We start from the raw sequence: 25,699 nt of genomic DNA on the forward strand, positions 1-25,699 counted from the left end.
AACGAGACAGTACTATCGTACTCGAATTATGCTTAATAGTAGCTAACGATAGTTGTCCTCTAGTCGAGTAAACCGATAACAAGTATCGATCTTAAAGCGTTGTAATTCATCATAGGGTAACTGAACAGTTACAATTCATTTGCGATACTGCAGGAGCAGCATCACATATACATCTGGGGATCGATTTATCTAAATCCAGAAATCAATGGGCACACATATATCTCGATGGACAAATAACCGTATTATCAGATTCAACCGTAATTTTTCATTCCATCTCACCTACCTTTTCCAATTTCATTTCATTAATCGGCCAAATGGAATACGATTGGACGACGATCAGGTTAGAAAATGCAAAATGAAACGCGTAGAAACGCGGCCCGGCCGTGAGAGAGAGGGAGAGAGAGAGAGAGAGAGAGAGAGAGAGAGAGAGAGTGCTGCGCGAATTTCGCTGTGCAAACGCTGCTCTCTGACAAAGGAGCGAGTTAGTAGAGTTCACCGGTATGAGGTATGAGTTAAAATCACAAACGCCACGGGCAGTCGGCTGGTTTCTCGTAAAACAAGCAGAAATTTCGTACAATGCCCGCAGCGAGAGGGCAGGTCGCTCGCAAACGCAAGGAACGCGCCGTCAAAGCCGCTTGTCGTCTTCAAACGTGCTATCGTTCCTCGATCTGTTCCTCGTTCGTGCTCGATAAAACTCGCCTCTCTTCACGCCACTTGTATTCCCCCCACTCCGGCCACGCCGCTCACGTGGCCAGAAAATGGCGTTGACGGTTGTGAACGCGTACACGCGCGTGTATATACGTTGTGTTTGCATCGTGTGTATACGAAATGCAAATTACACGAGTGGCGGACGAGAAAGAGGCTCGTCCGGATGTCCCAAAGGCGGAGAAGTGCCTGCCGAATAGATAAGGAGAACAAATGAGTCCTTGTGGCAGAAGGACGATATCTTCATAGTCGCGGAGCTGCCGGTAGTCGTGGCGGCCTCTCAAAGCGGGCAGAAAAGGACCAAGATGCATGTCGATAAGGAAAGAGGAAAGAAAAGAGGAGGGAGATTCAAAGCATCCAACGTGCCCAGACGATCGTAAGGAGTTAGCTGGTTGAAAGAAAGGAGGAGAGGAAGGAAGGAAGGAAGGAAGGAAGGAAAGGGAGAAAGAGAGAATGAAAGGAAGGAAGGAAGGAAGGAAGGAAGGAAGAATGTAAGTCGTGGAACTGCAGCGGCCGACGTTTTCTGTTTAAGCGACATCAAAGGCTCTGTCGCGAATTTTCCTTTCACCGTACCTACACTCTCTACGCCACTCGTTTCGAGTCATAGCATATTTGCGTTTTACGGGTGTTCCGTAATGCGAGGCATAGAGGATTGACGGATTTGAAATTGTATCGAAACATATTGTAGTAGCACGTTATACGAGGATTACCTACTCTAGATCCTTTGCATAATATAAAAGTATATAAAACTATCGAACTCAATTTTAATGAGTCAGAATTCAATTATCAAATTATCAGAATAACAGAATTTAAAATGTTTCTTAAGTTATCATAATTATTTGTATTCAAAATTATTTTAAATTTAACAGCCTTGAGTTGGAGTTTTAACAAACACCCCATATGTATTGGATAGTTGGACGAAAGAATGGCAAGCGAGCAGGAGTCGCCACCGCTAAAAGGGGTAAACGTTGTAGGCTGCCGTGGCAGATTTCGACTAAAACAACTTCTCCATCCATCTAGCTCCCTTCTTCTTCCTAACTTTCATCCATTCGAAGCGTCTCCATTCCGCCCGTGGTATACGTACATTGTGCGTGCGTCTGTGCGCCACCACGATTGTTCGTCAGTATCAACGACCAGCAGGATGTACCGAAGGGGATAATTAAACTTCCCAACGAGCGGAGGGCACACTCTCACGAGTCGTGCTCTCGACGGAATAGCTTCGAGAGAGTCAATAGTATCTCTATAACCCTCGTCGCATCTGCAAAGATGTCTAGATACAGACGGGGACGGAGTGGGGATAGAGTAACGCTTGGGTGGTGGGGAGAGCGATTTAGGATCATCGTGGCTGGATACGCGTCACCAGGCTGACGAGAAATTACGATCGAGTATTTAATTATAAATTCGAGTTCGCCTCGACGGAATTCGCGGTCTCGTTCAAGCGTGGTGTAATCGGCGCAGAGAGGGCCACCCTTTTCGACGCGATTAAATCGACGACGAGTTGACGATGATAGTAGCTCGGTTCTTTGACTGGATAGGAATCGTCGAAAACGACGATTTCACGAGCAAGAGGTTTTAATTAGTGGTGTATAGGTGGATGGAGTGGTAATACATGACTGTTCGTCGAGCCGAAGAAATTGAACGTATTGATACTTGACTGATTTCTCGTTAGCTACAGGATGGGGAGGTTGTATGATTTCGAAAGATTGAAAGAGAATTTTGCAAATATTTACACCAATCTTCTTTTAACGAAATCATTAGAAATAAATTTTAAAATTTTACTTTGACATAATCTTGATAAGAATGTGAAAAAGATATATTTAATCAATTCTATTTTCATAAATTTTGAATCGTATAACGTTATATATTTTGTATCTTCCAAAGCAATAAAAAATCTTTAAGTTACGTATTTTCGTTGCATAATACTTTGAACCTCGAACGATATAATTGTTCATTTAACGCGATTATTTTTACGATTCGAGACGGATATTGTTGGGATGCAAGTCAATCAACGCAGGATATTTCGTCTTTTATTTTCATCGGTGGCACAGGTAAACGATATTGTAATAAAATCGATACACTCCTTGTCTATTTACTGACCGATAATTGTAACACGATATTATTAATTATAAACTGTGCAGTTAATACGCTTCGCGTATTGCATTAACGTTTATCTTCGTGATTATTATTGCTTTCTGTTTTGTCGTTTGTATTATCTTTTTGCCGGAACAATATACCATGATGATATAATTGAAAGTTTTGTATCTTTAACGTTGTTACGCAAAGTTAGATATATTAATGATGGATTCATTCTTACAGAGATACGACAGGCATGCTCATCTATTCCGTAGTTCCAGACGATCAGTAGTGGCGCTGTTTACGTGTCGTCTGACCTGTTTACATCGCATCCTCGTTTTCATTTACCGTGTTTCGAATAGTTGAAAGTTTACTCGATTCACGAGATCTGTGAATAGAGATTTCTAGCGATATAACTTGTTCAATGCAGAAATTAGTCTGTAATGAATCGATCGTAATATATAAATGTAATATATAAACGTAAATTCTAAATTATAAGTTGACCCAAAGTAATAATATATAAAGGATAAAAAGTTGTTTCTTTTTTTGTGAAAAATGAAAAAACAAAATAGAAATTAAAGTGTTTCGTCAATTTCAATTAATATTCTAAAGAATTTACAAAATGGTCTCGTTCGTTATTTCCATAGCCATACAAAATCTCTTCTTCTATATGAAAACGTAATAATTTTATAATTACAACGTGATAAAAACTATAAAAATACGTCTATACTTATAGAAAGAAAAGTTAGTACGGTATTATTGCGTTATGAATTGCAGATGAAAATTCCTTTCATTTACCAGCAAAGATCAAAGGAAAATCACGACATCTAAGGAAGTCGCACATAACCTATTATACGACATTGAAAATGAAGCTAATAAGAAAGAAAAACGGTTCAGAGTGTTCCAACGCGTATATACGGAACAAAAGAGCAAGTAAATTCACAATAGCGAAAGCAGATTTTTCCTCTTTGCAAAACGCATTATTAATTTCAAATATAATAAAATTTCTATATATTTCTTTATGATAACGTTGAAAAACGTTTAACGTAAAATTCTTGTGTGCATTTCTAGATCAAAAGTATCAAAAAAGAAAAGATGTTTAAATATTTTTTCAATTTCCAACATTTTTATCTAAAATCTACTCGAATAAACGGTTTAATAAATTTTAAAATGATCTAAACTCTAAAAAAAAAATCTTGATCGCCGTATCACAGACTTGTCTTATTTAAAAATAAATATGATCTGCTTCACTTTTCTACATTCGAACAAAATCTCCCCGATCTTTACAACGATCACAATTCACGATAAAAATCAGCACACGCACCACTACCACGTTTGACCATTTCACGTCGTCGCTTCTACCTAACTTGTTGATACCCGACCACACACCGTAATCCCATATCGAGCTACCCACGCACCTCTTCAATTCCACCGAATAACCTCGATCCTCGTTCGTTCCCTTGCTTCCCTCCATCAAAAAATATCCAATCAACCGCCACCGACAAAAACTGAAAACCCAGAACTTTCCAGCCTTCGTCCCACGAGCAATCCCTCTCGAAACTTTCCAACAGCGAGAAGTTGTGCGCGGATATCGACACCCCGGCGGATCCGCATCGCAAAACAAGCGTAGACACGACGAGTCACAGCGATACGATGGTCACGGCGCCGTGACGACGAATAGTGAGTACACCACCCGCGTGGCGGCGTTCTCTTCCAACGGTTTATCCGTTCATGGTGTTGGGGGGGTGATCTGAAGCGCGTGGCACGCATGCGCGTCGAGAGCGGCGTGGTGGGGACACTCAGTGTCACTCGGTGCCGGGCGTTGCGGCGCTGTGGCCCTTCAGTCTTTGATCTGCAGCTGGCGTGAGTGTGTACGTTTCCCTCGAGCGTGCTCTCTCTCTCGAACAACGAGATCGTTTCTCACTGAACGCAATAAAGAGGGGAGTCTACGAGCACGGTACAACGTTGGTGGTGCAGTAACCTCTCGTTGTACGCTATATCTCCTCGGTACCTACGCTCGAGAAGACGACGAACTAAGCCGCAAGCAGACGGCAGGGATCACACGATTGGAATACGGATTTAAACACGCTTCGGCACGATCGTTATTGGAGCTTCGTTTTTCGTGAAGTGCCTCGAAGTTTTTTTCTTCTTTCTTTGATTCGATTTTCATTCATTTCGCGAACGGATCGAAATAATTGTTGTCGTTTAAAGGCGATTCGAAAAAAGGAGTAGCGAGGCTAGATGAGAGAAATTGTTGAGTAACTGGTTGGTCCTCGGCGACACGGTCTCTTCACTTGCACCCCTGGGACCTTCAGGGCACGCTGCTCACGCTCCACCGGCACGGATTTGCGTGCAGTTCTCAACCCCCTGACCCAATTAGCTCGTCCGTGTCGAGAGTATCCGTGACGTATGTTGGCTGTTCGTTCTTGGAAGAGAATTGCTTCTGTCATCGGGATCGTTTGTCTAGTGATGTGCCATTGAGGAAACGCTCTACTTCTCGCTTATACTTTTTATATTTGGAAAAAGGAATAACACGATACGGTTTCGGAATTGGTGAAGAAGAAAAGTGTTCAAGTGTTAAATTATCGAGTTTTTCCAGTGCTTCGAAAGTGTTTGCAGTGAAAGGGATACGCGTCGAGTCCTGTCGTCCGATTCTGAAACATCGATCAATCCTTCGCAAAAGTGATCAACAAAAATACCTCAACCAACTTTTTCACCATCCATCGATAGCCGTCTGAACAACGTATACCTGCCTTTTATTCAAAAAGTGTCCTTTACAACGAAGAAATAATCGTCCACTGTTCAACGGCGGACCAGTGACTGGGACCATCCACTTAATCCCCGTTTCGCGTAGCATCGCGCGGGAGTTGAACTTTCTCGCTGGCGTTGACAGATCGATAACAAAGTTTGCGTACACGTTAGCCGGGTCCATAGCCGACGGCTAATCACGGAAACGAATTCAATCATTGTGGAATGCGTCTGTTTTAACGAACCAACCTCGAAACAACGATCGAATAACGACGTCGAATAATCGGGCGGCCATTCAACAGCGGATAGAAGCAACGTGACATGCTGACATCCTGAAGGGTAAAAGAATACGCTGCCTCGCTCGTGGAAGGACCTGTATGCGGATCGCGGTGCGTCCGCCGGAAATCTGACGGGCCGTCGTTACTCTAACCGCCGAGGCAGCCTGTCGTTGTCCCTCTCGAGCAAGAAACGCCAGTACCTGGTGAAATACAAGCGGAAACAGGAGGACAGGCGCGTATCAGAGGGCAAGGAGGAGCAACGGGGCTCCCCGTGGCCCGTACTCATCGACAATCGTCGCAACAAGGGTGCAACGGTGAAGGGTAACGGTGGATTCGGCGACTATTCCGCGGCGGGGGAGTTCGAGGTCTGGGGAGACGAGCAGCATACCGCGGATGGTGTAGAGAGGCAGGTGGCGAGGCCGCCTTCGCGGCAGCAACGATGCGAAGGCGGTTCGTCGCTGAGGCCGTTGCTTCACGTCGCTCATTGTGAGCTCCACTCACCCCGCGAACCGGAGCTGCTGCGACTCGACCATCTGGAGGCTCTCGAGCACAAGTCCGACCGTGACTCGTACTCGATGATGGAGAACTTTCACAGCCCCGTTCCACCACCGCTGCCGCGACGCCACGTCCGGTAAGATCATGATGATGATGATGATGATAATTTTGGTGATGCTGATGCTACGTGCTGCGATATATAATTTTGTTTTCTATGTATTTTTTTTTTTTTTTTCTTTTTGGTTTGATATTCGATTGATTGGAAGTTATGGTAACGAATATTTGTCGAAAAGTGTGCGTAAGTGAAGGATCAAAGTGGAAAATGTGTGATTAAGGAAGGTTTTTCGATTATCCAACGAAGTGGTGGAAATTTTTAGTAGGATTTCTTTCAAGTCGTAGATTCTATTATGTGCTTCTGGGTACAGGGTGTAACAAGTGGATTATCGGTGAATTTTCCAGGGATGGAATGTTTTAAGTGATTCGTGGGTGGATTTGTCGGCTGGGAATAACGAAGAGAATAGGTGTTCCAAAATTTTGTTTCGTTGTTTTGAATCGTAGTAAGTTGTTTCGTTTGCTAGAAAAATTTCGACGAGTTTCTAATGATCACTTTCCACGTGAAAATATCCACGTGAAGTATAAGTTAACAAAATAACTCGCGTATATAATGTTCGAACGCGCGGAATGAATTTAACTATTTCGAATAATTTGAAATAATCATTTTACAAACAAATATTTTGTGATAAATGTTTCGTGCTATCGGGAAAACTGTCAGAACTATTTATTTCTTGAATAACTCGAAATCTTTTTTACAAAGTTTCAACGACGACGAGTTTTCACGTATTTTTATAAGAAAATGCGTTATGCAAAAATAATAAAATGTTTCAAAATTTTTATAGATATTCTTAGGGTATTTAAAGTAATTTTGCTTTAATAATAAATTGATTCACATATTTTTAAATAAATGTATTTAAAAATTTTTCGTACGAAAAAAATAAACAAAATTTAAATTAGAATCATTTTCTGATCAAATTTCAACAAATATGTATCACAGTGATTATCACACGATTGTGACAAAATGATGAAAACGAAATATTTGAAACACGTTTAATTTAATTAAATCTTCCATGTATATCATTATTCCATCGCATAATTTCATTCTATTACGATACATGGGAATATTCAAAAACTTTTTTCTATTGAATCGTAACTCGTTTGTTTCGTTTTAGTAAAATGTCCTATCTCTTCTCACGTCACGAAATAAACGACCGTTACTATTTCAAATACCCACGTTACGCTCTCGCAGCAGCACGCATACGTGTATGTACACACTCAAGCGCTTGCCTAGCAATCTAACACAGCCATTGGTGGTATATATAGCCTTTTTTCAGATTTAATCTCTCGCGTTATATTTTATATTCGTCAAAAATTCAATTTTAAATCCAATATTAATTTCAAATTACAAAGTTCTGAACGATCGAATCAGCGTGATATTTGGAAGTCGCAATGGTAGACGTATTCCGTGTCTGGAAATATTCCTTTCCACAAGTTTTACGAAATAATTTGTCAGATTGGACGAATTAGATCAACGAACGTTTGAAAGTGTCGAAAGTAAATTCACGAGTGGGATTATCGCTATTTCTAAACTTCCAATGCCACTTTCATTTTTCCAAGGTGGAGGTTTTTTTAAAGTTGAACGAAAAGTAGACGTTTTAAACGGCTTCTTTTCGAAGCGGCGCATCGTCGCGTCGGCAAATATCGAGTTTAATCATCGTTTTCGATTTACGACGCGGGAACAATGGTAGCCATCCGGAGAGCTTCATTTGCGTTTACCGGTATATTTACGCGTTCTCAGTTGCTCGGAATGGTGCAATTATAACGTGAAAATGCCGATCAGTGATAATGTACGTGCTATTATTGTTGCGGTTATCGAGATTCGGGAATGGTGAACCGTTACGTGAATGTATTAAAATCGTGAATTATTTCGAGGTTATAAAGGTCTGGTAGATTTCGATCCGGAATTTTAAAAATCTGTTTTTTTTTTTTTTCGGATATACAAATTGTGCGTTATAAACATTCGAAAATTTTAAGAAATTAACTTACAACAAAACGAATTTTGGAGATTATAATCTTTTGATCGTTTGTTAATTAAAAACATCTGATAATGTTTTTTCTTTTTTTTTTTTTTTTTAAATATACGAATTGTGCGAGAAATTAAAAATTTTTAATTAAATCTCGAGAGAAAAATTAATTATACATATGTATATAGGATTTTTATACGTTTAATTATCATGAAATTTTATTTTAAAATATTCCGTTGTTAATCGAAATGATTAATTTATGCGAATATTTTTTATATGATAGCAGTGAGACTGCAAAGTAATGGTTTCGCGCGAAATTCAAATTCGATATTATGCCACTCGATCCGGGGATTCCAAATATCCGGAAAATTCAGGGGAATGATTCGAATTCCAAGAGAGGATGAACAGAAATATTTTTATCAAATGCTTAAAGTACAAGAGAATATTGAAATTCTTAAAGTATTAGATATTTTACCGAAGAATAGGCTTTTATACGTAGTCAAACCTTTCTTTCGAAACGCGCCATACCATTCGTTATCTATTTAAAGACCGTCGAATATCTCCGCCATTTTTACTTTATCAGAAATATAAATTTTCCGATTCACAAAATTGAGAAATACACGAGCAAATATTTTATTCTATATCCAGGTAATTCAGTGCCCCTCTTCCTCTTCAACCAATTATATCCAATCCTTGATTAAGTAATCAATTTTTTTCTTTTTCTCATCATCGATAACCTTGGCCGTTCACCAAGTGTAAACGGAAGCTGACCCGTTATGAGAATGAATTCTCTTACTTATTGAAAAGTTGATTTCTCCGGCGACTTTTATCGTCTCGAATTGGGGATCTCGATAATAAACCGTTCCGATTTTTCACCGTGAAATTGAATCGCCAATTGTATCTCCGAGCTTGATACCCGGGCTTTTGGAATCGGTTTTAATAATAATCGACAGACATCACACTCTTTCCTTCCTTTTATATTCTTTTACAAATGCTCGAAATTATCTTCCATACTCTCAAACTATTAATAGCATGATTCAACTTTAAATAATTTTCTCCTAGAAAACACAGGTGAATATACGCACTTGTCAACTAATCGAGGCTGCTAATATCATTTCTCTGATACTTCTAAACGTTCATTTTGAATATTTTTACATACCACGTATATACGTCATATTCTCAAATTTTGCACAAATAAACACGATCCATTATTAGTCTCTCCGTTAAATCGAAAAGCTTGCAAAATCTTGGATGGGAGAAGAAACGTGTCGAAAATGGGATGGGAAAGGGTTGCAAGACGAGGGTTAAACAGGGGAGGGACGGCCAGTTGGAAGGGCAATATAGGTGCACGCACGATGGAATTGTGGCTCGTTTGAAGGTTCACGCCCGAAGAACGGGGTTAATGACAAACCCCGTACTCGAAATCGATTCGTGTTCGATGAGAATGCGCTGATTCGAAACGGAAAACTTGCGACTAACGGCATGCGGGGTGGGAGGGGATAAGGGTTGGATGTGCCCCTTTGAACGAGGGATCGGAGTTATTGCGCGACGCTGAGTGGAACGATGGAAAAAATTATGCGTGTGTGTGTATATATATATATATACACTTCCTGTGGAATGTTTGCTGGATTTGGCTCGATATCGTTCAATTAAATCATATTCCAGCCTTCTCGTCTCGACAAATGGTCGATTCGTGTGAAATTAAAAATTACTCGAAAAAATTTAGATTTTTTTGTAGACTTTGCGTCAGTGATTTTCAATTTGTCATTATTCCATGTGAAATCGCCACAATTACGTACGTTGAAACGAATCAGGAAAAATCGGATTAAGAAAACAATTATATAAGGGTTGTATAAATGTAATTAATTCTTGAAAGCAGTGTTGCCAAATATTTTGTTTTTGAAAAATATTTAAAAAATTTTTCTTCTACTTTTTTTTTTTTTTTTGTAAAAGGAAAGGAGGATTCGAGAAAGGTTGAAAAATGTTAACTTGTATAGTTCTCGATTTTCAATACAGTGGAGGCACGCATGCGGTTTGATAAAAGCGCAAAACCGGAAGTATTCGATGAGGCGTGAGCGCTCGTTTCAGAAACGTAGCCGCAATTAAAAGCGAATATTAATTAGGGTCAGGACGCCGGTGCCATTAGGTGCATCGATCGCAATCGAAACGGTCAGTTATACCAATTGAATTGCCACATTATACAACTTTCGTTATTATTCTCTATGCTCTCTTTTTTAATACGTATGGATATAGAACCAGTTAAATAGAATCGTTTAAACATTTCTCATCATCATTTTTCCAAATATAATAATGGAGGTATAATAAAGGAATGGATTTTTTATATTAGTGTTTATTTATTATATTAATTATCGATAAATCGAATCAAATGAGTAATATGAATAAAAAGTGTTGTTTTTTTATAATATACAACATTAGAAGAAATATAATTTCACACTAATTAGGATTGTGTCTGCTTTCAAATACTTTATTCCTCTACTTCTTCCTTGGCAAAAAGTTGAATACATTTTCTGGAACCCACCCAGGTCCATTCTGTGCTATAAAGTTTAACGTACCATGACTGTTGGGTATTATCATTCGAGAATTCCAACTTAATTTCGTGTTACTGCTAATTACTCGTATAAATATCATGCGCTTCGCTTTATACATTTCAAAAATATTTCAAAATGTGTTTAAGAATGTGTTTAAAAAAGAAGAACTTTCAAATAAACCAAAGAATGCTATGGTTAATCGAACATCTTGGAAACGCGTTGTTGTTTAATTTTCACGAATTACCATCTAAGGGAAAATGAAAAAGGAGAAAGAAAATAAAGCGAGACTACCGAGGGGAAAAAAATTCCAACTAAACTTCCACGAAGTTTACGAGCCTGAGTATCGATGAAGGGAAGAACTTCAACTTTCAAGTTTGCCGCGCAGGAAAATTTAAATCTCCCGCTCTTTCTCTTCAGAACAGCGAGCCAACGATAATTTGCCAATTTTCTGATAACGTGAGCGTGAGAACTAGAAGTTTCTCCTCTGCCACGTGTAATATTCAATTATTTCTTGTATATCTTGCTTATTTTTTTCATCCCAATCCTATGTTACCAACCGAAGGTCAATACGTGCTCCGCATATATATATATATATATATATATATAGATATATAAATGAAAAAAAATCATTCAAAATTCTGTATTCTGCGCTGGAACGTGATTTAAAACGAGATTTCTTGATTTTGCATAAGTGATTCGCGCCGTGTGTAAATACACGTGTCTCTTTATTACACATTCTAAAACTATGATCCCTAGCGTAAACAATAAGACGCTTATCCACGCTGTACGAAATGGAAGAAGTTGCTCGGATTCGCGAGCGCATGCGCAGCTCGGTCGGCAAGGAGTGTATCAAAACTGGAAGCTAAGACAAACAAGGTGATTGTGTGACGGCAAGCCTCGAAGCTTGTTCCGAAAGGAAGGGAGAAGCATTTGCATCGACGCAAACACGGAAATCCCAATGCAACCTGTTTGCCCTGGGTGGAAGTTCCCTGAACGTAATGGAAGTCTTTCCGTTAAACGTTCTCTCGTTTTCGTTTTTGTTCTCCTCCTTATATAGCAAATATCTTTCAAACCAGTTATCGATACACCAAAGTAACACTGCTGAAACTAAACAGACAGTGTTGTGCTTTGGGAATTGAGGAATTTCTTTAAAAAAAAAAATAATAAAAAATTTCGAAACGCAATCATAGTCACTCTACCTTTATTCATACCGCTGCTATTACGGTGTTGCTTTATCTGTTGCCTAGAAAAAATCGCACGTGCGCAAAAATCGGTTGCCAGAACTGAAAGCAAAAAGGGGGTATCCGCCACTTCCGCGTCCGATCGATATGCACTTGCGCCGGGGGTGGATGGAGCCGAAAGGTAACGCGGCGTACCGAAAGGCAAACAAAGTGATAGGAGAGAGAGTTGCGTGGAAGAGGAGAAACGAAGATGGGGAGGAAAGTTGTATAGATGGCAAAGGAGGGTTAGAGGAACCGCGTGAAGTATGTAAAAGGCAAGCAAGCAACGCGGGGCGGCTGCACGGCGCCGACATTTCGCTGTGATGCGACCGACCTCGTAACCATACATCACACTGTCCCACTACTAGACTACTCTCTATGTACTGCTGGAAAAAAGTCTCGCGGAAGGAATGCTGATTGGAAGCCTATTTTCACACGTATGAAACAGTTGTGTCTAAACCTCGATGCAATTAACATAGGTAAATATAGTATGAAAAATTTTTTATTTCTCGTAATATACAAAGACTGATTATGATTTGTATTCGAGCAGTTAAGATAACGATTAAGATACGTATATACGAATAAGCTAGAGATAGTATAGATATAATTAATTAATAGTTTCGAAAATATTTCAACTTCAAGTTTTATCCTAATATAACTTAACATTTGAAAATAATTTTTACGATTCGAAATTATAGCTCTTTTATGTAGCATGTGGTGTCAGGTTTGTCAACAAGGTAGTAAAAAAGTCTAGCGAAGGACCCTCTTGCCCCTGTACCGGTCCGGCGAGACTTTTTTCAGCAGTGTCACTATCTTCGTCTGATCCTCTATCCATTCTTACTCTTTCCCTCTTTCTCCTTATTCTTTACTTCGTTGCGTTTGTCCATTTCCTATCTCTGCTTTCTTCCTCCAATATTTTCCAACCTGTTCCATCGCGTGAAATTCAGCCTTGTTTTTTTTTTTTTTTTTTTTTCATCTTTTCTCAATCGATGTGTTCTCTCAATCACGTTGTCTACGAGCCTTTATTTCTCTTTGGTGGCTTCTATTGGTGTTGAACTATCGGTCATCCGTATTTCCCATTCCAGTCTGCTTCACATCCTTTTTTTTTTCTCTCTCCCCGCGTTTTTACAATAGGTCGTCATAAAGAGAGCGTCGTGTTTCTTCGAGCAATTTACCCGTTTTGTCGCATGACCGAAACAACCTACCATCACGTTTCTCTCTCCGCCTTCCGTGCCTTGAATCGTTTCTTCGCTACATTGTTGTTGTCTCGCGGCGAACGAATGGTCAAGAGGTGTGCAGAATCTAAACTTTGGAAGAAGTAATTTGTAACGTGTCGAGGAACACAATAACTCTAGAAATTATCGATGAATGCGTAATGAAGGAAAAGTGAACAGTTTTCGTGTACAGAAATGGCGAGAGTGGAATAGAGAATAAAATTTTTCTGAGCCAAGTTTCTCAAAACCTATAATATAATAATTTGAACAAATCTTTAGAGAGTAAAATAATATCTCATCCGATATATTTTTAAATTTCCATACTATCCCGACAAATAGGGATATCTTTAATCCGAAACACCGAGATTCCACGCAAAATCCCCCAAGGTATGTCGGGGCTTTTCCAAGGATTGTTTCCGCCATTAAAACGAGAAGGGCGCGCGACCGGAAGTGTTTCTGGTTTCGCAGCGATCTCGAACGTAGTTGTTCGATATTAACGCGACCACCCATAGCTTTGCACGCTGGCTTCGGTGGTCCAAAATATCTTGTAAAGATGAAAAGAGTGAGAGAGCGCGTATAAAAGAGAGATTCACGAGTGGAACAAGAATTCTCTCCGTGACAGCCACGGATGAGCGATGGCACGACTTTTCTTCCCGCCAAGAATATTCCACACTTGTTATGGGATATTGGTGGTATTTTTCCGTCAACTGGGGAACAATCACGCTACGTAAACGTATATTTCGACGAATATATGACTGAGATCGTTCTTCCCTTATTCTTTGAAAATATCGTGAGAGTGATTCTTGGATGCACAGACAAATACCATTGATTGAAAGAGATGAATTAAGTAATATTTCGTTTAATTCGAAAACGAAGTAAATGGAATATGTTAGGAAAATTTATATGGAAAATATGTAATATTGAATAATGTTTGCAAACATGTATGGATCTCTCGTGCAAAAAGGAAATGACGAAAATTTAAATAAATTAGTGCATTATGCATTCCATATTTTATGAAAATACCTAAAATACAGTTTAAAGCATCAAGCTAAAAAATATTCAATGTTTAAAAGCATATTAACACATCGAAAGCCGCTGACGTAAAATTACGTCCTTTTCCAAGATATAACTGGACGCCTGGTGTATCAGCGTGCCGGGGAGGTGGAATGCAATTTTAACATCTGTTTTAACCATTTATATGTCCCTTTCCGTTTATTTGCGTTCATTTACATTTGCATTTTAATGCTTTTACGTTTATATTGCGGACTAACGATCAATTTGTGGACCGTGTGCATTAGGTACATTGCGTATGAGAAATGCCAATTTTATAAAGTTTGTAATTACCAAGTTGATATCGCGTTTTAAATTGTGCCCCATATTTAATTATTAGAAACCGCGTGAAAGAAATATAAATTCACCGAAATCCGCTGAATATTAAAATATGGTGAAATAAAATTATTGCACTTTATCTGGCGCCACGACACATTCGACGAATAATGGTGTAAAAACATAAATTTAACGTAAATACATTTTTAATGTACAAAGAAGCTTACATAAATTTTAGAATAATTAAACATTAATTCACAGAAAATGCAAAATTTATGAACTTTTATTAACGTTTTTCCCAATAATCTTTCACTTAACAAGTAATAAATTATTAAATTGTAATAATTTACAAATTAACGATAACGATAATTTTATATATATATATATATATTTTTTTTTACAAAATATTTATAATCCGTGCGAAATAAATACAAATTAATAAGATCATAAATCTCTATCTTACTTTGTCCATTTAAATATTCGTAAAAAGCAACGTATTATCCCAAAATACAGTCACATTAGCGTTAATCTCGAATATACTTGAAATTAGAAATTCAGAATATTAAATATCATAAATCTTAACTTCCATTTTTCCTTCCTCAACCGACACCAGCGCCACTTTCACTGTCCAAAGTTTCACGGACGACAATTGAGAAACAAGGGACGCGCGGAACCACGCACGAGACCAAGTAAAAAGTCGTTGAGCCTCGCTACTGGAGGCCAGAATATGCACGTACCTACAAGTTGGTGTTATCTCGGTGTATTTACGGAAAATCGACGTGGAGCCAGTGTCTGTGGAATATCCAAGCGTAGTATATCCAGCATCGCGTCACTTAGGCGGGCTAGACGCAGTCTCGGCAATTGATAGGTAGTCACGCTAGGCTGACCTCAAGGGACATCAGTTCGTATAGCATGCTTGCTACCTTCCCCCCCTTCGAACCTATCCACCTTCGTAAAATCTACTCCCAAGCCGAGCGCCTCTCTCGTAGCTTCCACCTCGTATCTTTCCTCCTCTATCCTCCTCCATTATCTCTTTCCTCTTGTTCGCTCTATTTCTGCTAGTTTCTCTCCAGAGTGCGCCACTACTGTCTCCCTCCCCAGTGGCTCTCGCCGTCGCCTTCATCCTCCACGCTTTTCTTACGCTTTCAAACTTGGCGAATTTTATTTCAGACAAAATCGAAAAACGATTCGAACGATGAGTTGTTTCGCGATTAAATTTATTAAATTCGTATATTAATTGGTGTTTTCAAAAGGAAACGAATAATTTTAAGCTTTAAATATTGTATTTTGAGCGATTTAAATAGGATTAAATGATTTAGTATATAATAGAGTATTGCTCAAGCAGACATTTAAAAATCATTTTTCACTCGTGTAAGCGATTTATGAAATAAAACAATCTTTAGTTAATAATTAAAAATGATTAAATTCACGATTCGGAAATATGGACGTATGTCTATATCGATTTGCATTTATTATAAAAATTCTGTATAATAAGAAATTGAACCAAACTTGAACCAAAAATTTTACTTATACAATACTTATACAACTATAATTTATTTTAAAGTTGAATCGAATAACTCGATCGCTTAAATAATCAATTTTCAAATATTTTATTCAAATAATGCTCTTTCCTTCATCTTCGCGTGTTCCATGCTACCCCCTTCTGAGCTTCATCCTCCTTCCACCCTCCTGGTCTTTATCCTTTGTGTAAGCTCAGCTCCGTCTCGACGCCTCGAAGCTCCACCGAGCGGATATCTCGCTGCACTTTTACCATCGCGGTTAAACCACTCCGTATCCCACCTTTATCGGGCTAAGACACGATGCTTGTGTTTTGCCTACCTTTCCACCTCGTTTCCACGCATTTTAGGTTTTGTTGGTCTTTTCATTCGTTTTTTCTTTTCTTCTTTTTTTTTTTTTTCACTCTCTTCTGTTCTCTCGATGTGTCTGACGATTCTACTCCGGTGAAATTTCTAGCAATAGCACGATGCTGGTCGTGCGTTTTACGACGACTGCTGGAAAAGCTAGTCGTAATAGCCGCGCATGCACGGCGATTAAATGTCCCCTGATCTTATTTCTTCTCTCGTGAATTACTCGTAAGAAGTGAACTAGATTAACATCGTTTTTTTTTTTTTTTTTTTTGCATTAGAAGAAAAAAATTGAACAAAACTGAACGTTTTTGAAATTCCACAGAAAAAGGATTGTTTTTGATCAAGCATTCAAATTTTTGATCCTTTAACACTTGGGCGATGAAGCCAAAAAATTTCATTCCGCGTTGAAATTCAAGCGGGCTCGGTCTTGAGTCGAAAATGGCCGAAGAATTCGTTTTACGTCGGTCACAGGCGCTTCTAATGAAATAAATTTCATTTCACTGAAACTGGGCCACCACCACCTCTCGCCTTCCAATCTCACGTTTAGGCGTTCGTGTTACGTGCTAAGCAGACTAGTCTATCCCAATGCTACTCAAGATACCTTACGAATTATGAGGATTATCGTGTGCACAATCAAGTGGAATTAAAAATTCTCATTGTACAAGTTACACGAGTTACATTTATTAGTCAAGCCTTGGATTATTATCCGAATTAATAACAAACTTGCAAAAATCTTTCTTTTCGAAAAAGATACTTACTAACCAAAAACCTGTTAATCAATCTCAACGCACTTCACTTCGTGTTAAATTCTTACATTGTTATCGTACAAACATTCTATTAACAAGTGAATCCAATTTCAACTTTTCCCTTTCATCATCCCCGTTGAAACGAACAAATATCCACAGATCGTCGTTAGACAAGCTTCCGTTGTCCGGCGAGAAAACTTGGTAGGAACGCGCGGACGTGTTTATAATTACGTGCGCACAAAAGAGTATAACTCCGAAAATTAGTGGCAGTACCGGAGGGGAAATTCGTGTGGCCGTTACCACAAAGAACCGGGCCGCTGGCGTGCTCGCTACAAAAAACCGTTTATACCGGGGAGAGAGAGAGGGAGAGAGAGAGAGAGAGAGCCCGCATGCCGTCCTCCAACAACCATTCTCCTCCTCTCCAACGAAAGGGAAAAAAAGGCGAAGAAAATTTTAATAAATCTCGTCGAGCGTTAAATTACTCGTCGCCCGGTCGTCGTCGTTCTTCCGCTCACGCCGAGAGACCGATTGTCTCTCCCCATCGTTTGTTTACGCGTCCGCGTGTCGTCCGCGGATTAACTTTCTTTTAATCGTGTAATTAGAACGCGACGGGAGAAGACTGGTGGCGCTATCGTCGCCCGCCGCGCCACGCTACGTTGGAACGGTAACAATTAATAGCGAAGAAACTAGGCTGAACTAGGGTGGGGGTAACGGAGCTAGGTGGAACCGTGACGGGGCGAGGGGAGGGGGGAGTTGAGACAAGCAGACGAATCGTAAGTGCAGAAGAGCAGTCTGCAGGACCACCTGCCGACCGTAAAACCGATTTGGCGACGCTTCTGTGCCTGAGAGGTATTCAATGCGGCCGTCTGCAACGGACTTTGTAATTTAGAGTCAATCTCCTTTATTATCCGTAATGCGCCGCTTCGTCCCCGAGATTCTTGCGTAAAATCTATCTCGTGCCCGTGCTTGACGCTCGCAAACGGCGGAGGATTCTACGAGCGAGTGGAGGGGAGCCGGGAGGTGGAAAGGGAAACAAGGAGGAGGTTTCCGCGTTACGCTTCTCCTCTTCGAGATAAAGACACGAAGCTTCCAGTTACTTAATACCTCGCAACTTGTCTCCGAGGAACTGGTCGCGATCCTTCTTTACCGATCGAATCTCGCTTTCTCTTCTCGAGTTCGTTGGGCATCGGCAGTCTCTCTCTCTCTCTCTCTCTCTCTCTCTCCTAGTTTCTTCTCATTTCCAGCCTGTTCCTTTATTCTTTCTATTCGTTTTTCCGTCTGTCCCAGATTCTCCCGACCTATAGGATTGCATCTCGATAATCAGCAAGAACATTGCGACCGTTCGATGAACTACCGATTCGACATTTGATCTCTGATTATCGGGGTTCTTTGTCGACCGGTGGCGCCATCTGGACTGTTTTCTTGAGCGCGATCCGAGAGCCAGTTCGGCATAGATACTTGGCGAAGTAAGTAGAGTTGGTTTTTACGGAGACTTGTTCTTTTTACAGTTGGATACGGTCTCGTTTGGAGAATTTATGAGCGAGTTTGTCCGTTGTCTATTGGAATGAAAGACGCAGGAGATGAAGTTGAAAGTTTCAAAAGTTTGCCGATAACAAGTGAAAATGATATACTATTGCTCGATGTAAATATCGAAAGATTTAGATGGGAAGAATGAGAAATTAAATTTAATTTAAATTATTTATTAGAAATTTCAAATTTTTAAAAATGCAAATATCATAGCAATCCGTTTATCGTACCGATTCGGGCGAATATATACTAGGGAATTAAGATGGTACTAAGTTCTAGTAACATAAATTGAATCTAAACAGAAATGCAAATTGTCTTACTAACACTTCTGTTTGTGATGGACCGTGAATTGATGGTCTTGAAACTTAGGCACTTGTGGAACTATCAGTACTGTATACACGATATTAACTACTCGTTACCCAGTCGCGTCTTCGTATTTCTGTTTTCTCTAATCCTTTATTTTTATTCTCACTTTTTTCCACTTTTCAATTAAATTTTCATCGTATAAATCGAGGACGTTACGTTTCTTTGTCTGGCAAGGGAAAAAATATCAAACTCACACAATCACGTATGTCCTTAAGCTATTTTCATCTTCCTGGAAAATTTTTTTTCGAGAGAAGTTCCAGCGCCATAAATAATACACAAATTATGCCATGGCGGAGTTGACATCACGTGGCTCGCGACGAACACGCTTCCACCGCCATTAACACATGCGCGAGCCGTTCATGATTCCGCTCGTCCGCAAGTGCAAACAGCTGAATAAATAAACGCATTCAACTGAGTGCGGGAATAGCGTACACGTATCGGCGAGTTTATAAATAGGTGAAGACGAAGAAACAAATATGACTGACTGCGTGTATAAAACAAAGAGTGGCAAAAGAAAACAATTCGATGGTGGTATATAGGCTATAACGAGAGTCGAAACCGATATTAGAATAGACGATTGGGGAAGAGAAATTCGAGAGAGTGTAGTAATTCATCGCTTAGTAGCTGCAGTATGCAGTCAATGTAAATACCAACGTAAATGACAATGTAAGCATTCACAAACGCCACTGAAATTCATGTTGATTCGACATATCTTTGTCTCTGCATCTCTCTCAACACACACCTTTCTTTCTGTATGGATAAACACGATTATCATTAAAAAAAAAAAAATAGAGCTTTTGATATTTAGCGTTACAGAGGAATTGTTTCTAATTCAAACTGATATTCATTCTCTCATTAGCATTCTTTTATTATTATTATTATTATCTAAGAATTTTTTTCGTGATCATTCAAATATTTCATTTAATTCAAATACAAAATTCAAGATACAAAATGCAAGATACCCTTTCTTTCTTTTCTCTATCTTATTCACATCCTCTCCACTTCCACTCGCTTCAACAAACATCCCCTTATGCATCTCGCCGCTCTCTCAGTCGGAGTGCATCACAGCATATTCCGTGTCCCAATGTAAATAAACGCGCGCGACAGTCGACGGCCGTTAACCGTTAATGACGAGACTCCGCCTGCAACGAGCGAAGAAAACATTTACCTCGTCGCGAAAAGGAACCAAGCCGTATAACCTACAAAATTCACGTAGTCGGTTTATATTGATTACCGTATGTAACATCAAGTCGTTATTTGTAACATATGAGTAAAATATGATCATGTTTCGTTGCATGATTTCCAACATGAATAAGAATGTGGCAAGTAAGAGAAATCTTGCTGTCACGAAAGATACACATCGACACACGCGCCGCGTAGTAGTTATCTATTCCAATTAACCTCTTACATTTCGTTCTCTTCAAATCTCTCTTCTTCCGTTCCGGTCTGTGGCGCTACCTCTCGGCCCGATTTCCTATTACGCTCTTCTTTTTCTCTCTCTATCCAATCGCCGTCCTTACTCCTGCCCTCGCTCTTTCTTTTCCCTGCCCGCAGTCTGAAATTGAATGCTCCGTATCTCTGGAACGGGATCCAAAGTATCGTTTCTGTTCGATATTTTTTTTTTTACCGAACAGACCAATAGACGAAAAGATAACGAATATAAAGAAATTGTAATAAAAACGCTGCGTAATAAACCGCGAGAATATATATTTTTATCAACAAAGAAGACGTTTTGAAATTAGAAATTCTAGATACATTTCCGAGCATTCGCCGACGTCTTCGTACTACCCGCATCGGGAAACGCGATTACCGACCGTGCACTTACGTAAACGTGGACTCATTTTCCTTCCTCCCCCACGAATATTAAGCAGCGTGAGTCGCAAATACGTGGTGTATTAAGTAAACGAATAAAATATTCCGCTGCATGCATGTAACGCATGCACGTACTCTTTCTCGTTTTTGCGCGACGGGTGCGCCACCGTGCGACACATTTCGTATGTAATTTTTATGCAAGATTGCACTGTGCGCCGCTAGGGGAAAATTAGTGGCCGGAGACGAAATTAAGGACGTCTTTCTCGAGCGATGCTCGAATTATGCTCGATTGGGATTGGATACGACTCGATATTCGCATCTCGGTGAGATAAAAAAGATTCCATCTTGAAAGCGTGACGCATAATTTCTCGATCGAAAATCGTGCATCATATTCGACACGAGTATAATATTTTGCCTGCCGTGCGCAAGGAAACGACATGTACAAGCGTGGTATAAAGTAATGAGTGGGCAGCCAGTGGTGGGATCAATATCGGCCCTCGGAATAGAAAACAGAGACGACGGGGCGAAAAGTGAGATGCTGGTGGACAAGGAAGCGCAAACGAGGCGACGTTGACCGTTGGCCCTCGGAGTCGAGTTTCGGCCAAGCGTTCCAAACTCTTCCCTACTCGCGGCTGATCAATTTTGCATGCGATCCAGTTTTTCACCGCCGAAGCGCGCTTCTGCATGAGAATCGCGATCGAAATTTTTGAGCGGCGAATAGCTGGCTGTGTGTGTGTGTGTGTTCATCGCGATAGTTCGCAAGTCTGCCGCCACGTATTCGGCGAATATCTAGGGAATTCGGAATTTTCGTTTCAATTCTGACGCTCTCGCAAGTTGCCACGCTTGCTTGAGACTTTGAGTTAGATCGAATTCTTTGTTGTTGAAAAGGGACAGAAGTTTCTGGCCGCTCGAACTCGTTCGAGAAAAGGAGAAATGGCTACAACGAGAAATAAGACGAATGTCGTGTTTCCTGGAAATTTGTTGTTTTAGGATGATTCTTGGAGATACGTAGATATGTAAATGTGGTTTGGGATATTTGCAATAGCGTTAATTGTTAGATACTTTAAAAAAGAATCTCTTATTCAGAGACAGATATGTTTCTGGATCGTGTCGCTTCGATTATTGACCGTTACTACTTGATATTTGATGAAAACTATAAAAGATTGAAAACTATAAATATTTTAATAATATCACAATTGCGGGTTGTCAAATTTCAAGAAATGTATATATTTATGTATAATGGAGTATACACACTTGATAAGGGAACGTTTATTTGCAAAGGGTCCGTGTGTATAGCCTATAAAAGTGACCTTTACTCGAGGAGGGTGGAGTGCATATATCCAAAGAAGTTTACTGCCTATTTGCAAAGGGCGTGTGCGTACATTCTGAAGAAATGGATGTTCCTTCGTGGGGGGATCTTACATAGCAAAGTGCACATGCAAAATAAAATAATCATTGCTCGAGAAAAATATATTATTGTCAAAAGTGTAGATATTTATTTGCAAAGGTATTTCAAGACGATAATTTCTCACATCGCGTTATTCCATCATTCTCCATTTAGGTTCGTTTTTAATTAAAGATTTGTCCAAATAGATTGATTTTCTAACAATAAATATCGTAAATCCATTATCTAACCGACGATTCCATTGAACGTCTCGTTCGTTTCTATTTTATCGTTCTTTTTGCCCTCCACGTTTTCTCGTGGACTTTCAGGGATCAAACATCTTCACTGGCACCGGTTTATACACGATAACTCTTGAAACTAGGGCGAGCTCATATCGCTCTTCCCTGAGCGAAGATAGAGAAAATTGGTGGCGAAAAAGGTTCGATGCTTTAGTGAAGAGACTTTCTTTTCTTAATATGACTTTTTTTTTCTACGAAAAATACGATACAACAGAGTATAATTAAACTTTATTTTTCTTCTTTCCCTTAATAAATAGATTTTTAGAAATATAAGATCGAGAAGGATCTTGTGTATTAATTTTCATTAATGTTTAACTTACAATACAAAATACAGACGAAAAGAAAAATTTTCCCTTAACAATAAGCCCCCCACAATACACCTATCATTTGTACCCTTGGAGCATATCAATTTTCCAAATGCCAACAATGAATATAATCAATATCTGTCAAAATTACTAATAAATCTTTTCCATTTTATTATACTATTATAATAAATTTATCTATGTATTCAAAGAAAGAATAACATCAACGAAAGCAATTACGTATCGGTTCCCATAAAAGCGCATTCATTTTAGCACACGCGACAGTAACACACGTATGCGCACGCATCAGTCTGAAGCGAAAACTGTACGGTCCGCTCCGCGTGGTCGCATTTCCATCAAGGATCTGCTCAAAGGAGAATCGTAGGAGGCGCGCGCAGTGACAAACGACCGGGGAGTCGCTCGTCGCCACGCTTGACTGCCGAGCTTCGACTCTCGCGGATTCGACCGTCATGATTAATGCACACCTTTCGCCGACGAGACGTTTCCCAATGACACCAGACACCGCTCTAAAATTTCTCGAGACGTAACCCTCGCACGAACCACGCCGGGATTAGAAAGAGAGGGATAGGAAACGAGCAAGAGAAGGAAAAAAAAACATAAACGCGTCGTGGATGCGCGACGATATAAATAGGTACAGTATTGCCCACTTAAGCGTTCGCATTTTTTGCCCACTTAAGCCGTCTGCCGTTATCCTCTCCAATTCTTGGAATCTTGCAAACGTTTTTGAACGTGTTAAATTAATAATTGGAAACTAAACTAGACGAATATCTCACTTATTTTTTCTCCTTTCTTCAATTGAATTCACAAAAATTATTCGATCTCGACTCGCAAATAATAGTATATAATTAGAATTTGAGATGAGATGGTGGAGCGCTGCGGTCGGCCTAGCAGGACTGGCCACGTTAATGACATCCACCAATCATAAATTGTAGAATCGTCGGTCGATCGATTCGATTTCGAAGTTTATGGGAAATCCGATGTTCATCTTGTGGTATGGATAAAACAAATGCGAGCTGAATTGCGGCTATAGTCTCTGTGACATATTAATGTGTTTACTCTTGTATTGTGATCGCTGATAACTATTGGTTAATGCTTCAACCTAGCAGAGATGGGTGCAAAGATTCAGAGATTACGTTTGATAGGTACGTGAATTTGATTTTATTTAAATCTCTCGAAACTCGATGCTTGATACGTGTTAGTGTTTCGCGCAAAAGAATAATTTTATTTTTCGAAACAGTCGAAATAAAAAATTTTTTTTTTTTTCTCGTAATTAATTAGCGGTTAATAGTAATGTAAATCTGTTTGTTTGATTTTTATGAATTTAAAAATACAGAAATAGGAAATAACGAGTACGACACATCTCGTCTTATGCACTTTAACCAATTGCAATGTCGCTACTATATGCACATTAACCAATTACCAGTTTCCAACTCGTATCCTGTACAACTTTGACTGGCTCGAATGCTTGAATCTCATTTTCGAAAGCGTAGAGACGAGTTTCAATGTTTGTACATCGAAAATATGCGACGAAAATAAATGCAAAGTGGAAACATCACAAGACCGTATAATTGCGTCCCTCGTTGCATTGTTAACTTTTAACGATGTGCATGCATTCGACAAGTTTTTTCCTCATTTTTTTCATTTCATATATACACGTATCTCTCGTCAACCTTTTATGCCAATCTACACTGACACTACTTAATGGCATCGAAATTCTCTCGTCGCACACGCCACACACACTCGAAATGAAATAATAAAATGTTTAATGGCGGCTCACATCTATATTCGTTAACATATTTTACGAGTATAAAATTGTGAGTATCGATTACACTTAGAAAAAAAAAAAAAAAAACTTTTCCTTAAGATATCTGATTGGAAAAATAGCAACACTGGATTATGTTCTGTTCGTCGTTTAATATGAAAATTTTGATTATCGATTGAAAAGAACGAAACATACCTAAATCACTCGTCAATTTTAACACATCGCCAATCATCGCGTTACAGCAACACGTTCGATCATTTGATCGTGTCATTGATTAAGTGCATCGCGAAAAATGTATTTAATTATGCTAACTCACGTTCAAGCGTCGATTATAGTCGTCTGCCTGTCGATATCTGCAAACACAACGGCTGCACCGTAAATCACCCTCGGTCGACAAATCAACGGATTCATAGTTTATTAAAGCGATTTACGACATGTTGCCCCGACGTGTTCGCGACACGACTGTTCTTTCCTAACCGTGGCCACGGAGATATATCGTGGCGCCACGGTCGATCGTCAGATGTGTGTATAGCCTGCATGTAAGTATGATAGATTATTCTTTCGACCTCTCGTTTTTCCGAGAAGTAGGTTCGTTAGCCATGTCTTGTAAAGCGGTTCTATCCGTAATTTATTCAAAAATCCAATCCACCTTTTCTACCGGATCCATCGTTAACCTTATTGTCACTATCATCCCTCTTTTATATCCTGCATTTACTCTTATCATTAACTTATTCCATAGAATCTGCACTTTCTTTTCTTCCCAATTCCATCATTTATTATCCAATTCACTTGAATTGATATATTTTAAATTATAATACAAACTTCTAACCTCAAAACACTATGTATTTAGATAGATTACGCTACCTAATAGTGTCGCTAACAATAGTGTGAAATATATATCTACATCTTGCCATATACTGCCAACC

At 39.4% G+C, this 25,699-nt stretch overlaps 1 protein-coding gene and 2 long non-coding RNA genes across 3 annotated transcripts in view; 1 reads left to right on the forward strand and 2 right to left on the reverse strand.

Moving 5' to 3' along the window:
• The window catches only part of LOC147657157 (uncharacterized), a 92,391-nt gene extending 67,150 nt beyond the window's left edge, over positions 1–25,241 (reverse strand). Inside the window, exon 1 of the long non-coding RNA XR_015292981.1 lies at positions 25,090–25,241. This is a non-coding gene — a long non-coding RNA (uncharacterized LOC147657157). The remainder of the gene's footprint in view (positions 1–25,089) is intronic.
• LOC147657159 (uncharacterized) lies at positions 2,497–4,475 on the reverse strand. Its single transcript, XR_015292984.1, has 2 exons — positions 4,197–4,475; positions 2,497–3,166 (listed from the first exon to the last, which is right to left on the reverse strand). It is a non-coding gene; the product is annotated as an uncharacterized LOC147657159 (long non-coding RNA).
• Positions 4,696–25,699, forward strand: part of LOC100871383 (tenascin accessory) — a 92,853-nt gene continuing 71,849 nt past the window's right edge. Inside the window, exon 1 of the mRNA XM_086911185.1 lies at positions 4,696–6,435. Coding sequence (XP_086767311.1) covers positions 6,380–6,435 — 56 coding nt within the window. The 5' untranslated portion in view covers positions 4,696–6,379. The remainder of the gene's footprint in view (positions 6,436–25,699) is intronic.

Source organism: Apis florea, unplaced genomic scaffold, assembly GCF_048593485.1.
Source record: "Apis florea isolate Af1SG1 unplaced genomic scaffold, ASM4859348v1 contig_3203_pilon, whole genome shotgun sequence".
NCBI lineage: Eukaryota > Metazoa > Arthropoda > Insecta > Hymenoptera > Apidae > Apis > Apis florea.